General features: G+C 42.1%; 1 protein-coding gene across 2 annotated transcripts in view; it reads right to left on the bottom strand.

Annotated features, from left to right (window-relative positions):
- Positions 1-16,827, bottom strand: part of tnksa (tankyrase, TRF1-interacting ankyrin-related ADP-ribose polymerase a) — a 153,933-nt gene that overhangs the window by 16,765 nt on the left and 120,341 nt on the right. For both annotated transcript variants that reach the window (XM_072589220.1, XM_072589213.1), the window contains 5 exons: positions 7,402-7,590; positions 6,993-7,230; positions 5,244-5,326; positions 4,096-4,216; positions 142-239 (listed from right to left, as the gene is read on the bottom strand). In XM_072589220.1, the coding sequence (XP_072445321.1) occupies positions 142-239; positions 4,096-4,216; positions 5,244-5,326; positions 6,993-7,230; positions 7,402-7,590 (729 nt within the window). The remainder of the gene's footprint in view (positions 1-141; positions 240-4,095; positions 4,217-5,243; positions 5,327-6,992; positions 7,231-7,401; positions 7,591-16,827) is intronic.

Raw genomic sequence — 16,827 nt, forward strand, 5'->3', positions numbered from 1 at the left:
ACATTGAAAATGTAGACTAAGCCACCAGAAATATTGAGAAGAATAACTTAAGAGATGGCTTTTAACCAGGGGCTTGAAGATAATGAAAGACATGCAAATGAGATTTATAGGAATAATTCCAGAGTAAGAAGTTGACAGTACCTCCTCTTCCACAGACTGGTACTCTTTGTCATCTGGTGCAAGATCAATAAGAATGGTTCCTTGGCTAGCACAATGGAAAGTCAGATAAGGATTTGCACCTGAGAAGACAGGAATGGATGTTAACTTATTAAAATTCAACTAACAATCTAACTGAGCACAGAAACAGGCATCAGGCACAGTTGAAATAATACTGAGCAGACATGTCAAGGAAGTGATTACAATTATATCAGTACAGATAAAATGTGGCATAGCCTACAGCCAATTAAGACTAGACAAGCTTTTTTGCAAGGAGTATCCGAAAGACAAAGTTCTTGAATACGGAGCTTATTTAACAATCAAAAGGGAAGAAACCAATTTAATATCACAAAATCCTGGATTTATACACACAAACACATGAATTAGGAGCAGGAATATAGACTATTTCATCCCTTGACCTTGCTATGCCATTTAAAAAGATCATGGCTGATCTCATTGTAATCTCAATTCCACATTCCCACCAATCCTTGATAACCATCACCCTTTTGCTTACCAAGAATCCATAATGTCGAGGTGCTGGTGTCGGACAGTGGTAAACAAAGTTAAAAATCATGTGATTTTTCACAAGAATCCATACACATTGGCCGTAAAAAATTATTAAAAGACTCTGCTTCCATCATTTCTAAGGAAGAAAGTTCCAAAGACTTATGAACCTCTGTGAGAAAAGAAAACCATGTGTCTTAAAGGACACATCCCTTATTTTTAAATGATGAACGCCAATCCTAGATTCTCCTTGAAAAGAAACACCCTTTCAACATCTACCTATTAACACCCTTCAGGATCTCATTTTTTCCAGTCGAGTCACCACTTAATCTTATAAATTCTACAGATACAAGACTAGCCTGTCAAAACATTCCCCTAAAGACAACTTGCCCATTCTTGATATTACACCAGTAAACCTCTGAATAGCTTCAAGCTTAATTACATACTTCCTTAAATAAGGAGACCAATACTGGACATAGTACCCTAGATATGTTCTCAGCAATACTCGGTACTGGCAAAGCATAACCTCTTTACTTTTATATTCAATTCCCTTTGCAATAAACAATAACATTTTATTACTTATCCAAATTACTTTCTGTACCTGCATACTAAAGCTTTGTGATTAATGCACTAGGAATGCAGTTCTGCAATCTCTCACCATCTAAAATAATGCATTTTTACTGTTTTAGCTAAACTGGACAATTTCATATTTTCCCATATTATACTCCATCGCCTGATCTTTGACTATTCACTAGCCCATCTCGAATCCTTTTTAATCTCATGCTCTACTCAGAACTTACTTTCCTACCTATTTCGTTTAATCAGCAAATTTACTTTCAGAGTCTTTCTCTGCATCATTTATATAAATTGTAAAAAGATGAGGTTCTAGCATTGATGCCTGTGGCACACCACATTTATGCCAAAGGCTCCTGTTGGCCCTCTGATCTTTCATTCATGTCAATATACCCCTTATACCATGAGCCTTTATTGTTCACCACGGTCTTTGGCATGGCCATTATAAAATGCCTTCTGGTATCTAAGTTCAATACATTCATCGGTTCCTTTTTAGCCAAAACAAAGGTTACTTCTTTCAAGAAGTCTGATGTGGTGGTTAAACATGATTTCCTTTATCACAGAAAGTTACTGAATCAGTCTGATTACCTTGAACATTTCCAAGTGCCCAACTGTAATGTTAATAATAGCTTCTAACATTTTCTCTATAACTGGGTTTAAGCTCACTCATCCATAATTTTCAACATTTGACTTCCTCACTTCCTGAATTACAAGGCTATATTTGATATTGTCTGAACCAACTGAACTTTTCCTGAATCTAGGGAATGTTGGAAACATTTATCTCTTTAAAATGCTAGGATTAAAATCCAGCAGCATCCAGGGACTTGTCAGTATACAGTTCCAAGAATTTGCTTAGAATCACTTCCTTCATGATTGTAATTTTATTTAGTTCCTCCCTCCCCTCCTTTCTTCAACCACAGCTATTTCTTGGATTCTCTTTTCCTTTCCAAATGTCTTTTATCAAACATTTACCGAGATTTAAAATTTCTAGCCAGCTTTCCGTCCTTATTAATCTTTTAAGTCATTCATTGCTTTTTAAAAAAATAACTTGTTCAGTATTGTCCAATCTGACCTGTCATCCATCTTTAAGCAACTCTTTACGTTGGATACTCTCTTTAATGTTTCAAAATTAACCAGGAGTGTGGATTCTTCCATTATAAGTTTTTTTTTCCTTGTTGGACTGGTTCTATTCTATGCTCTGAAATATCTCCTTAGATATCGGCCAATGCATTTTTATAGACCTCTCTCCTTACTTAATTTGCCTGCTCACTTTAGCTGGCTCTGCTTTAATATCCTCATAATTGCCCCATGTAAATTTAAAATACAAGACCGGGACCTACACTCTCCCTCAAACAGAATACCAATTTCAATCACATTATGATTGTTGTGATCTAAAGGCATCTTCACAATGAGGTTATTAATTAATCTTATCTTGTTGCACCACCTGTCTAGTAGTTTGCCCTGGTCAACATCAGAACATGCTGTTCCAATAAAATATTTTCAGAACAGTTTATGAACTGTACTCCCGGGCTACTTTTTCACTTTGATTTTTCTAGTTAATATGTAAATTAACATCCCCCAAGATTATTCTGAATGTTTTGGACGTGCTCCCATTCCTTTATATTTCAACCTAATGTGTGATTACAGTTAGAGAGCCTGGACATAAACTTCCACAAGTGACTTCATGTCTGTCATTTCTCATCTCAACTCAAACCGCCACTTCTTCCTGGATTTGTAAACCCAGGTCGTCCCTCTCAATTATTTCTGGTAATCCCTTCAATTTTCAGGTCTCAAGCTATGTCATCCTGCAATCATTTCTCTGTAATGGCTATCAGACCATATTTATTAATTTCTAGTGGCACTATCAGTTCATCTGTTTTGTTCTATATGTTGTCATTCAGATACACAGCCTTCAGTTTTGTCTTTTCATTATTTTTGTAACTTTTAGCCTCATGTTAATTAACTGTTACATATGTATTTTCTATCTCTTTCTGTCATGGTGTGTGCTTCATTTCCCATAGTAATACATGATTCTTTCTTGTTGACTGTTCTCTTTATCTGTTCAAATCTGATTTCTTACCCTCATTAACAAAAATCTGAAAACAGTCAAAGTTGAGTTCGACAATGACCCATCATCCAGAGCTCTTTGGAGAAGAGTCCCAGACACCAGCAACCCTCAGGAAGACATCATTCTGCAACCCACTTTCAAATAAAAGAGTTTCTTACTTTGAAACTTAGAGTCTTAAACTTTTGTATTGTCTCATTAAGGGAAACATCTACTCAGCATCCACCCTGCAAACCTCCCTCAGAACCTCATGTTTCAATGAGATGATCTCTCATTCTTCTAAAACCAAATCAATGTAGGTCTAACTACCACAACTTTTTGTCAGAAGACTACCCTGTTATCCCAGGAGTAAAGCTAGTGGACGCTCTCTGAATTGCTTCCTATGCAAATATGCTCCTCAAATAAAATGACAAAAGTTACACAGTACACTCATCGTGGTTTCACCAATTCTTCATGCTACGAAGATAACATTGTACAATGTGGCAGCATTGTGACCTGCTGATTTTGTTTTATGTGATTAACACTAAAATATAGCCAACTTGCAAGAGACGACTGAAAAAAAACCTGATAGAAACAGGCTAAACCAATGAACTTAAATTTTGGAAGACTTGAAATTTCAGAAGAGTTAAATAATTCTTATGCGAGAAGGTATTACACAATTAGTCAGAATACTTTCAGGTTAATAGACTTAGGATTCTTGAATTAAAGCTTAGGCAATTTTGAATTTATGATCAGCAGTCACATGAAAATACTGTAGCTTCCAACTTAGAATAAGCCAACAAAGTAAATCAATTCACCTTGCTGTCCCCCAAGCAGCCGTTCAACACCCTTGATTAATTTGTGACGGTGCCCATAGGCATTAATCCCAATTTCTTTCAGCTCTTCATGTCCCATGTCTGCAAGCACATCCAACGTGATCTGAAAAATTTCAGCAAATTGTCAAATCCTGGAGCTGAAAAAATGGCTTTTCCAAGTTTTAAACAAGTTGACTGTGTAGTTTGTATTGTCCATGTAGCACCTTGGTCCTGGAGGAATGCAGTTTTGTTTTTACTCTGTCAGTTGTATATGGTAGAAATGACAAATAAAACTACTCTTGAAAAGGCAGATTTTCACATCTTCCTCTCTCAGTAAATACTTCTGCAACATCATAGTTCACTCCTTATTTACTCAATAACTGTCCCTCTTCCCACTACACTTTCTTGAATAAATGCAGGAGATGCATTGCTCCTGGGGGAAACGGACCAAATACAGATTGAATATTCACTTTGAGGAACACCTCTGTTTAGTATAGATGACCCCAGGTATCCTATCCCTTCTCTTCTGAAATCTCTGCACCACTAACTCCTCCAATGTTGAAGATCTATCTTGATAAACACATGAACAGAGACAAACAGACAGACAGAAACTGCGTATGGGCAATAATTCACAGGTCTAAAGAAGGACTAGGAATAAGGCCCAAGTCTTGGTGGGCCAAAGGGCCTGTTTCTGTGCTGTATTGTTCTTCGTTCTTGTTCAATCTCCTACATTCTTCTAATAAAACTGAATTTAAGCTCATCATCTTACGAACTCAATACAGAAACAAGTTCAGATCTTAACCTCTGCTCCCATTTTTTTAAAGGCGATCTGGTGACCATTCTACAACATGAAAACCTCCCTGAGATCCAAATATTGTTTTTTCAAACTTGACCCACGATTACCCCCTTTGCCTTTCACCATCATGCCTTTTGTCATTCAATCTCTCCTGCCTTTCAACACATTAAATACCATTCCCTTGTTCTCCATATTCCAACCCTTTGTTTTTCTGGCTCTGTACTTGCTTAAAACTGGTTAAATCTAACTTTTCCCATTTTGCTGAAAGATCACTGAGCTGACCATTAGTTTTTTTTTCTCCCCAGATGCTGCCTGACCAAAGCATTCCCAAAATTTCTGTTTTATTTTCACTTACCTGTTCCCTTTCAAATATATCCCGCAAGTGTTCCAAGCCTAGACTTTTAAGGAACTGATTTATGTTCATGTCAAGCACAGTAACTGCAAAAAATATTTATATGTTTCAATATCAGATTAAATGATTGAATATTAAATGCACAAGAAAAAAACGATCCACATTATTATAACATGTTATCAAAGCTTCAACTACACTAATGCACTACACATGTAATAGAACAAACAGCAAAACAGCAATATGATAACATTAGTCAGGGCATCAGAATTCCCATTATTTGCTTCCCACTTGTGCTATGGAATCCTTTTACAAACATCTCAACAAGCACCAGGACGTGAAAGTCCCCTTCAAGCCAAGCTGATGAGGAACTATACAGATGGTTCTTCACTTTTGCTAGATCAAAATCCTAGAACTGTCTTTTTTACAACACTCTAGGTTACGTCTACACATGGACTGCACGTGTCTATGTCGGAATCTCCCCTGTGGAAGGGGGCATCATTGGAACAGATTCCTCAACCAGGGTTCCTCACCACTGTGGCTGATGGCCCTCAGCCATATCAGAAACATTCCCACCATTTCTGCCCTTACCTGCTACTTTTCCTCCTGGGCTCCCCTTTTCCTAACCTTTACCCCTCTAATCTCTGCATTCAAGATTGACTGTGATCTCAAACCAGGATCCCTCTCCCAAACATATCTCTGATTCAAGATGGTCGGACACAGGGCGACTCCTTATGCGCTCCCTACAGCAGATTTAACTCTAACATTTCTTATAACCGCTCTACACTTTTAAACACAAGTTCTCATTCTGTCAAAGTTTTTTTTAACCCTATGATCTGTACGTCCTTGCTTACCATGATCTGCCTGTGCTGCTTGCAAACAAAGCTTTTCACTGTACTCAGGTACACGTGACAATAAATCAAATCACATGTGTTCCCTTGCCCTACAAGCATTCTGCAGCACTGTTCTCTCCATGACAGCCTAGTCAACTCCTCTATCATTTCTAACACTTCTTCAGCCACCTTCCTCTGTCCCCCAAACACACCGTATTCCTCATACAATTTTTAAAAATGTAACACTTATCCTTTTAGCAGCTCCCTCCCCAAGGCTGTAAACACATCTTCCAGGTAAAGTGGCAATTTACTTTTCCTTCTTTCTTTTGTAATTGCTGCTCTTTTGTAATTGCTGCTCAGAATGCAGTTGCCTCTTCACTGGCAGACTTGCTGACTGCTTTGTGAAATACCTCTTCTGGCCATAAGAATGACTCGTACTAACATTTTTGCCCTAGGCTTGCTGCAGTGCTCCAGTGAAGACTAACAAGTTTGATGAACAGCACTACATTTTCCATTTAGGTTCTTTAGTGTCCGGAGTATGACTGGGGTTCAACAACTTCAAGCTGTGAACAATGTTCTTCCACTTTGATTACACCCACACCCCCCAAGATCCTTATTTACACAGGTCAGCTCTGCTGACAACAAACCTATTTTCTGCTATTGACACCTGCTTTTCACCTGGGCTACCTTACCTTCTGTTCAAATCGATCTGCATTGCACTTTTATCAAAGGCATTATACTATCAATTTTCCAGCCTTCTTCAACTTTTGAAGAGTCAATGTGAACATAACATGTTAACTCTGTTCCTCACTCCACATATGCTGCCTGACCAGGTGTTTCTCCAGCACATTTGTTTAGATTTCACATCTCTAGCAGCTGCAGAACTTTGTTTTTAATGGTCATCAATTTTCAGTCAACCTACCTTCCCCTTCTTTTCTTTCATTGCCTGTAGCTCCATCAGCTGCACTGGAGGCACCATTAACAGCTAGCTCTGCGAGTGGGCCAGTCAGGTTATCTACACTACTAGCAGCAGACAAACAAGAGGGAGTCGAGGCTGGAGAGATCACTGCTGCACTAACAACAGTTGCCTGAGGTTTATAACAACTAGGAAGGGCTTCGGGTGGCATAGCATCAATAAGCAAGGCCCTGATATCATCAGCCTGAAATAAGAAAAACAAGAACATTTATACGTTTTTCACCCTGAGAAATTTTAAATACACTAAAAACTTAAAAATATTAACTGCTAACTCTCACAGCTCATTATGCATCATAAACACACACTAGCAAAATGTAAATTAAATACTTGTCACTGCTTTGAATTTTGAACATACTGTAGCCAAATCCAAAGGAGTCTGGCCTTCCTGGTTCTTCATGGTAGGATCTGCCCCATGAGCCAGTAGCAGAGCACAGAGTTGTGTCCTTCCTTTCTGTGCTGCTTCATGCAATGGAGTGAAGGCCCACTTGTCAGTTGCATTGACACAGGTGTTGTATTTGATCAGAAGGGCTGCAATATCCACATGCTGAAAGGAAAGCAAAGCAAGGACTCAAATGTAACTCTGCACTTACAAGTTGTGACTGCATTCATGAAAATTGCAATCTTAAGTGAAGCAATTTTAAGTGAAGCATGACTTCCACAAGAGTCAATGGGCTCCTTTTGACATTTGTCACCCTGAAAAGGCAAAGTCAAAATTGAGATACCGTACTGTATATATAGAGCAGTGCGTTCTTAGCTGAAATAATTTACAAAACAAAATGCATCATACGCTTCAACAAAAACTTATCTCAAGACTCCATCTGGTGGCTGAGGTTGGTTAGCGCAGATAGCAGCTGGACATAGAACCCAGGAGCAGGAGGAAGCCATTCAGCTGCACAGGCTGTTTCACCATTCTCAAATCAAGGCTGATCATCTATCTATTTCAACGCCATATTCCTGCACTAAACCCATAACCCTTAATGTTATCAATAACTAGAAATCCTTGCAACTTCTGTCTTAAAAGTACTTAATGACTGAGCTTTCCGAACCCTCTGAGACAGAGCATTCCAAAGATTCAAAAATCTGATTGAAGAATTTCACCTCATCTCAAACCTAAATTGTTTGCCTTTGATACTGTGATTAGTTCTGCATCCATCAGAACCACTTGCACAGACTGATTTCTGGCGTACAGGCAATAGCAAAGAGAAGAGTCAGGTGAAGCCAGGAACGCATTGGGGTGGGGGTGGGGGGTGGGGGGGAAGAGAAGACCGCCAAGGCTGGAGAGTGAGGGGAGGCCAGGTGGGATGGGGAGGTGGGTATGGTAAATATGAGTATATAACTACAAAGTAAGAGTGAGTGTATTGTATGAAATCTCCCCTACATGCTGGCATGTTGTGTAAGTGTAAGGTCTGGTTTGCATGCTTGAATCAGCCTCGCATGACTGCGGCCTATCAGGTGACAAAAAAGGTGAAGAAAGATGACCACAGCACAACGTGATGGACTGCAGCAATCCAGAAGAAAATTGTGGCAGAGTCTGATTGGTTAAGGGGATATAATGTAGGTTTAGTGCAATTGGTTATGCTAATGTAATGGAGTTAGGGCATGGCTTTTAGAAAAACAAACAATAGAGTACTCTTGCCACTTGGGGGCAATCAATCAGAGATGACCTCTCTGATAGTCGGAGTTTTTGTTTGCAAATAAAGGTTTCTCATCTCGAGAAATCCTCTGCGGCTCCTGGTCACGCGTAAAAGGCGTGGTCAACCATGACAAAATTGGCCGAGTCGGCAGGATTGGAAAAAGACCTACCCAAAAGGGGCGGCAGCCCGTGAGTGCTTCCCGATCCATTGGGGATTATCCCAGGCCTGACAGAATAAGAGTGGCCCACCCACTAAAAGAGGTAAGCATTTTGCTGTCAACTCGGTCTAGATTTTGTTGAGTAGGGAGGTGCTCGGGGACGCAGAAGTGCAGGAAAGCTGAAGGAGGGTCTCTCCGATCCAAGATCCAAGAATTCTGATGATAAATTGAAATGTGGGGAGACTCAGAGGATTGGTCAAGGTAACTGCACAGTGGGGTAAGTGGGAACAGAAATTAGAAATTGTCTGAAATAAAATTCTACATGGTGTTGGTAAGTCGCCGTGGATATCACCTGGAAGGTAACAAGGGGCTGAATGGAAAGGGCAGGAAAAAGTCCTCGTAAATACTGTCTCAGGAACGACGGAGGTAAAATAGAAGCTCCTGCGGATATCGCCCTAGAATAGTAGGGGTCTGCTTGGGCAGGATAGGGAGTTCTGCGGATACTGCCCTAAATAGGGGTCTGCATAGGCAGAATGAATGAAGATAGATTGTCTTTATTAATTAGTTGAAATCAAGGAAGCTTAGGGACTGAAAGTTTGATAAGAGATGAATACAAGTTGTAGAGTTGGGGAATAGGAATAATTATTGACAAGGCACGACCAGACTTGTAAGACAACGGAGAGAGAGAGAGCTGTGAGAACAGAGACAATGTGTAGTTGGACTGAAATATACGTCAGGATGTGTAAAGGAACTGCAGTTGAATATTGAGTAAAAAATTCCCAGTATCAAAAAAAATGACTGTGAGAATCTCCAAGAAATGTGAAAAAAGAACTAAGACCTTATCAACCAAATGACCAAAAGAAGATACCTTTGATATAAATGAGACATGAGATGGAGGGATTAATTAAAAATCACAAATCAAAAGATAATTCTAAAAAGAGGAATCTGAAAAGGGAACAGGAGGCAGAAATATTAAAACTTTTCAGACAAAAGGGAGAAAAACTGAAAAACATACCAGGCACCTGTAGTGACCAGGTAGGCTGCCAAAAAACAACAAAAGCAGCCTGTGAAAACTGAAGGTCAGGAAGACAAACTTCCTTTGTACCCGAACTTGCAGAAGCTGGACATACCCATCCCTACTCAAATACAGAAAACACAAAGCAATGTCCTTTGATAAAGAGAACCACAGAAATACAAGGAGAAATTGAACGGGTTGAGGACGACGATGAGAAAGACACACTGAACCAGAGAAGGGATGAAATGAAGGGGTTGTACTGCGGACAGTACAAGAACAAAAATAGCACGAAGAGTTTCTAAACTGTAAAAGGAGTATTGAATGGGGTCAGAGGGAAAGTGACCAATGGAAGGGGTGAAAGGGAGTAGAATAGTGTGTACAGAGGGCCCTACTGGGACCAGCAGGGGACGGATGGGATGAGTTGGAGATGGAAGGGAGGATATTCAGTCCCTTGCGCGGGCGGACCTAGAGTCAGGGGATGTAGAGTCAGTGTGGATAGAGCTTCGAAACACTAAGGGTAAAAAGACCCTCATGGGAGTCATCTACAGGCCCCCAAACAGTAGTCTGGATGTTGGAGGTAAGTTGAATCAGGAGCTGAAATTGGCTTGTCGCAAAGATGTTACTACAGTTGTTATGGGGGATTTTAACATGCAGGTAGACTGGGAGAATCAGGATGGTATCGGGCCTCAAGAAAGAGACTTTGTGGAGTGCCTCAGAGATGGATTTTTAGTGCAGCTGGTGCTGGAGCCGACCAGGGATAAGGCGATTCTGGATCTGGTATTGTGTAACGAACCAGAATTGGTCAGTGACCTCGAAGTGAAGGAGCCATTGGGAAGTAGTGACCATAATACAATAAGCTTCAATCTGCAATTTGAGAGGGAGTGGGTACAATCTGAAGTGACAATATTTCAGTTGAATAAAGGGAAATATGGAGCTATGAGGGAGCAACTGGCCAAAGTTCAATGGTTTAATACCTTAACAGGGAAGACCGTGGAGGAACAATGGCAGATATTTCTGTGTATAATGCAGAAGATGCAGGATCAGTTCATTCCTAAAAGGAAGAAAGATCCCAGGAGGAGACATGGGCGGCCGTGGCTGACAAGGGAAGTAAAGAAACATATAAGGTTAAAAGAGAAAAAGTATAACTTAGCGAAGATAAGCGGGAAAACGGAGGACTGGGAAGCTTTTAAAGAACAACAGAGGATTAGTAAGAAGGAAATACGCAGAGAAAAAATGAGGTACGAAGGTAAACTGGCCAAGAATATAAAGGAGGATAGTAAAAGCTTTTTTAGGTATGTCCAAGGCAAAAAAATGGTTAGGACAAAAATTGGGCCCTTGAAGACAGAAGCAGGGGAATATATTACTGGGAACGAAGAAATGGCAGAGGAATTAAATGGGTACTTCAGATCTGTGTTCACTGGGGAAGACACAAGCAATCTCCCTGAGGTAACAGTGGCTGAAGGACCTGAACTTAAGGGAATTTCTATTTGCCAGGATTTGGTGTTGGAGAGACTGTTAGGTCTGAAGGTTGATAAGTCTCCGGGACCTGATGGCCTGCATCCCAGGGTACTGAAGGAGGTGGCTCGGGAAATCGTGGATGCGCTGGTGATTATTTTCCAGAGTTCAATAGAATCGGGGTTGGTTCCTGAGGATTGGAGGGCGGCTAATGTTGTGCCACTTTTTAAGAAGGGTGGGCGGGAGAAAGCAGGAAATTATAGACCAGTTAGTCTGACCTCAGTGGTGGGAAAGATGCTGGAGTCTATTATAAAGGATGAAATTACGGCACATCTGGATAATAGTAACAGGATAGGACAGAGTCAGCATGGATTTATGAAGGGGAAATCATGCTTGACTAATCTTCTTGAATTTTTTGAGGATGTAACTCGGAAGATGGACGAGGGAGATCCAGTGGATGTAGTGTACCTGGACTTTCAGAAAGCTTTTGATAAAGTCCCACACAAGAGGTTAGTGAGTAAAATTAGGGCGCATGGGATTGGGGGCAAAGTACTAGATTGGATAGAGAATTGGTTGGCTAACAGGAAACAAAGGGTAGTGATTAACGGCTCCATTTCGAAATGGCAGGCAGTGACCAGTGGGGTACCGCAGGGATCCGTGCTGGGACCGCAGCTTTTTACAATATATGTAAATGATATAGAAGATGGTATCAGCAATAACATTAGCAAATTTGCTGATGACACAAAGCTAGGTGGTAGGGTGAAATGTGATGAGGATGTTAGGGGATTACAGGGTGACCTGGACAAGTTAGGTGAGTGGGCAGATGCATGGCAGATGCAGTTTAATGTGGATAAATGTCTGGTTATCCACTTTGGTGGCAAGAACAGGAAGGCAGATTACTACCTCAATGGTATCAAATTAGGTAAAGGGGCTGTTCAGAGAGATCTGGGTGTTCTTGTCCACCAGTCAATGAAGGCAAGCATGCAGGTACAGCAGGTCGTGAAGAAGGCTAATAGCATGCTGGCCTTCATAACAAGAGGGATTGAGTATAGAAGCAAAGAGGTGCTTCTGCAGCTGTACAGGGCCCTGGTGAGACCACACCTGGAGTACTGTGTACAGTTCTGGTCTCCAAATTTGAGGAAAGACATTCTGGCTATTGAGGGAGTGCAGCGTAGGTTCACGAGGTCAATTCCTGGAATGGCAGGATTGCCTTACACGGAAAGACTGAAGCGACTGGGCTTGTATACCCTTGAGTTTAGAAGACTGAGAGGGGATCTGATTGAAACGTATAGGCTTATGAAAGGACTGGACACTCTGGCAGGAGGGAACATATTTCCGTTGATGGGGGAGTGCCGAACCAGAGGACACAACTTAAAAATACGGGGTAGACCATTTAGGACAGAGATGAGGAGAAACTACTTCACACAGAGAGTGGTGGCTGTGTGGAATGCTCTGCCCCAGAGGGCAGTGGAGGCCCAGTCTCTGGATTCTTTTAAGAAAGAATTGGATAGAGCTCTTAAAGATAGTGGAGTCAAGGGGTATGGAGATAAGGCTGGAACAGGATACTAATTAGGAATGATCAGCCATGATCATATTGTATGGCGGTGCAGGCTCGAAGGGCAGAATGGCCTACTCCTGCATCTATTGTCTATTGTCTATTGGAATCCGGGTCAGGATCCAAAGGGGATTCTCTGGATGAGGATGATAGCAGGGAGAAAGAGCACCCACATGCAAAAAGAATGCTGTCTTTGCTCATAAAAAGGGGGGTGGGGGGAGGAGGAGCAGTCACAATATGTTCCCCCGGGGAACCCAGGATATGGAGGGGCTGAGAAATTCATTGCCTAGTATACATGAGGGTGCAGGTAAGTGGATTAGAGCCTTTGAAGATGAAACCACAGAACGATTGTTGGCCACAGGTGATCTGAAGGCACTGCTGGTAAAGGTGACAGGACTCCCAAAGTTGAGAGCGATAATGGACCGAGCTGGTTTGAAGAATGTAGTGGACAATCCAAGGATTGGTGGTGCTGGGTTTGACCGAATGAGACAGAGGGTCTGGCAGGCTCTCAGAGACTGTTACCACCTAAAACTGATCCCAAGGCTCTGATAGGGGATCCACTGAGAGACACTGAAAACCCAGCTGCCTATTTAGAAAACCACCTAAAAAAAAGTGGAAGTTCAAAATGGAACAGGACGTGGAAGGTAACCAGCTGCTGACCACAATGCTCCGGATGGCCATTGTTGTTGCTATGCCCCCTCAAGTCAAGTCGGGACTGGAGGTAGTGATAGGTCTGACGTCAATTACCCGCCAAGAATTCAGAGACCATGCTGTCATGCTGTCGAAAAAATACCAGAGAGACAAAAAGAAACTGGCCAACCAACAGGAGGCTGCGCAGAGAAAGCCGGCACAAATGTAGCTCAAGGAACACAGAGAGAGAGAAAAAGGCAAAACAATGTTGCCAATGTCAACTGATTCAATAGTCATCACTGAAATGAACAAAATGCCAACCTAGGGAGGACCCCATTATGCTGCCCGGCAAAGGCCAGAAAACCCCATGCCAAAGTATCAAGGGCAAAATAAAATGAGGCAACAGCCAAAACAGAACTAGGGCCCGCAGGGAAGGGGTTAAAGAGGTAAGGGTCAAAGGGGTTTAATGAGGAATCAGGCACAGAAAGGGCTGGAAGCAGGATGTTGGGGTGCAACCAACCAGGCTACTTGAGATGGGACTGTCCTGAACAGGTCCTGGTCTGTTCGTTCCAGCAAGGACAAATGCACGAAGAAAATCTACCTTTTATGGCTCAAGGTCCCAAAGGGCCTGCGAACCCTTGTGGGTCGTGCTAGGGGTGCCAAGTGGGACGGGACTGTACCCACAGGTGATACAGGAAGCTGAGCAGGAACCTATTGTACAGGTTAGCCTACAGGGACGGTTGGTGCCACTAATTGAAATTGGAGCTATACACATCGGCATTCAACCGCAACATGACTCCCACTTTCCCACGTCAGGAAAATTTATTAAAACTATAGGGTTCTCGGTAAAACTGCAGTTAGCACGATTTACAGTTCCAGTCAGTTTAAAAACGGGAAGCAAAGAAATCGTCTTGCCAGTGCTAGCGTTCAAGGGTACGTCGATTAATTTGCTGGGCAGGGATGCTTTGCTAAAACTTGAAATTGGAATGTACCCAAAAAGGCTTAAGTGTTGAAAGAGCAAGTACCTAGTTGAGAATGTATGAAGCTAGACGTGCTAATGTGTATTGGATAGGAGACATAGATTGGTACATTTGGGGAAAATGGAAGGAAGACATTCTGGTTGCACTACCTAAGGCTAGACCACCCAAATCTGAACTGTATTGCATAGCAATATCTGACGAAACTCAGAATGAAGCGCTGGAAAGGCAATGGCACTGTGAGGTTGCCACCCAGCAACACTTAATGAGCAAAGCTATAATAATAGGCAGTCAGGGAGCAGCCTTGCACAAAAAAACTCATTTTTTGGATAAATGGTATAGTGTACCAGGTGCCGTGCCCCATATGACTATGTTAGTAAATGAGGGGACACCAGTCTTAGGACTTGGGACCCATGGTAAAACAAGCAGAAACAGCTAGTGATTGCCAGGTGGTGATTCCAGGGGTAAGGATATCTGGCAATAGTGACAATGTTAGGATTGCAGCACGTACAGAGACGGTGGGGAACCCAAAGGAAGTCAAGGTGACTCCTCAATGAGATATGCCGATGATACTTAGTGAAGGTAGTCACCATTCGGATCAAAGGTTGGATGCATTATGGTCACAACATGACACAGATTTGGGAAAAGTTAAATCAGCAAGTCTAGTAGAAATACGGTTGAAGTAGGGGGCGATTCCACCTAGATGACCACAGTATCCCCGAAAACCAGAAACAGAGGAAGGAATAGCGTCAACAATACAGGGCCTGCTTGACGCAAGGACACTCTGGGAAATGACCAGCCCCTGCAATACTTTGCTGTTGCCTGTGCTAAAAGCAGATAGATCTATTTGGAGACTTGTGCATGATCTGAGAGCAGTGAATGAGGTTGTGGAAAACTGGCCAACAGTAGTTCCAAACCTGTATATGCTGTTGACCAATGTACCACCTGAAGCTACTTGGTTTTCAGTGTATGATCTATGTTCTGCTTTTTTCAGTATTCCACTGATGGATCACTGCCGCTATTTGTTTGCATTTACTTATAGAGGTACTCAATACACTTACACTAGAATGCCATGGGATTTAAGCACTCACTGCAGGTGTTTAACTCAAGTGTTGAAGACAGACTTTGAAGGGGTCTCATTGGACAGTACCTTAATCAAGTATGTTGACGATCTGCTGGTCTGCTTGACAGTCAGGAGCAATGCGAGCGGATACTATTTTTCTGCTAGAAACGTTATCACATGGTCTCGAGGAGAAAGCTGCAATTCTGCAAACAGCAGGTTGAGTATTTGGGCAGGGCGATATCAAAAGGCACTAAGTTGATAGCGCCAGATCAGATCAAGGGGTTAGCTAAAGCCCCCAAACCAGTGACAGTAGGGCAGATGGCATTTTTGGGAATAGCAGGATTCTGTTCGAACTGGATTGGGGAATATGCTGAAATTACGGCACCCCTACGGAAAATGAAGGAGGAGGCTGGACATACAAACTTCAAAGAGTGTTCTGCGGTGAGATGAGGAAGCTGAGATGGCTTTCAACACCCTTAAGCAGGCACTGTAGTCGGTTCCAGCTTTAGCACTACCCAATTACCAAAGGTTTTTCACCTCTGTCCAAGAGCCATGCAGGAGACAGACGTGGGAAAGGCAAAGCAGCTGCTTGCATATTAGAGTTCCAAGCTGGACGACGTGGCTCAGGGATATCCTCCGTGCTACCAGGGAGTGGCAGCAGCACATTATGAGTATGAGAAAGCATCCTCCATAACAATGGGTTATCCTGTAGTTCTGTATACATACCACAAGGTAGCAGAGCTGTTGGATAAAGGCCAATTTGTTTTAACACCGACTAGGACATCGGCTGTTACTGACTTTTCTGGACATAGCTATACAGAGATGTGTCCCACTGAAGGATGATGACGATCCCCATGTTTGTGTAAGGGAGGTTAAGAGGTTTGCTAAACTGAGGTTGGATTTACAATCTGACCTGCAAGCCCATGGCAATAAAAAGATTTTATTCGTAGATGGCTAATGCTACAGGGATTATGATGGAAATCATGCAGGATTCTTGGTTGTGCAACAGAAACAGTCTCAGTTTAAGACAATTAAACTGGAGGCTTGTCCACAACCCTATTCAGTCCAATTAGCAGAGATTAAAGCCCCGACGGCAGCGTGAGTTGATGAAAGGCGAGAAAGCAGATATCTATATGGATTCGGGCTATGCCCATGGAATGCGCCACCTCTTTGGAGCCGTTTGGAAGCAAAGAAGCTTCAAGAAAAGCAATGGTGACCCCATACAGCATTGCCAACAGATTATGACACTGACCACAGACAAAGAGAAGCCAGACGAGACCAGAGCGGCCTGTGGA

This window comes from Chiloscyllium punctatum, chromosome 2, assembly GCF_047496795.1.
Source record: "Chiloscyllium punctatum isolate Juve2018m chromosome 2, sChiPun1.3, whole genome shotgun sequence".
In the NCBI taxonomy this organism is placed as follows: domain Eukaryota; kingdom Metazoa; phylum Chordata; class Chondrichthyes; order Orectolobiformes; family Hemiscylliidae; genus Chiloscyllium; species Chiloscyllium punctatum.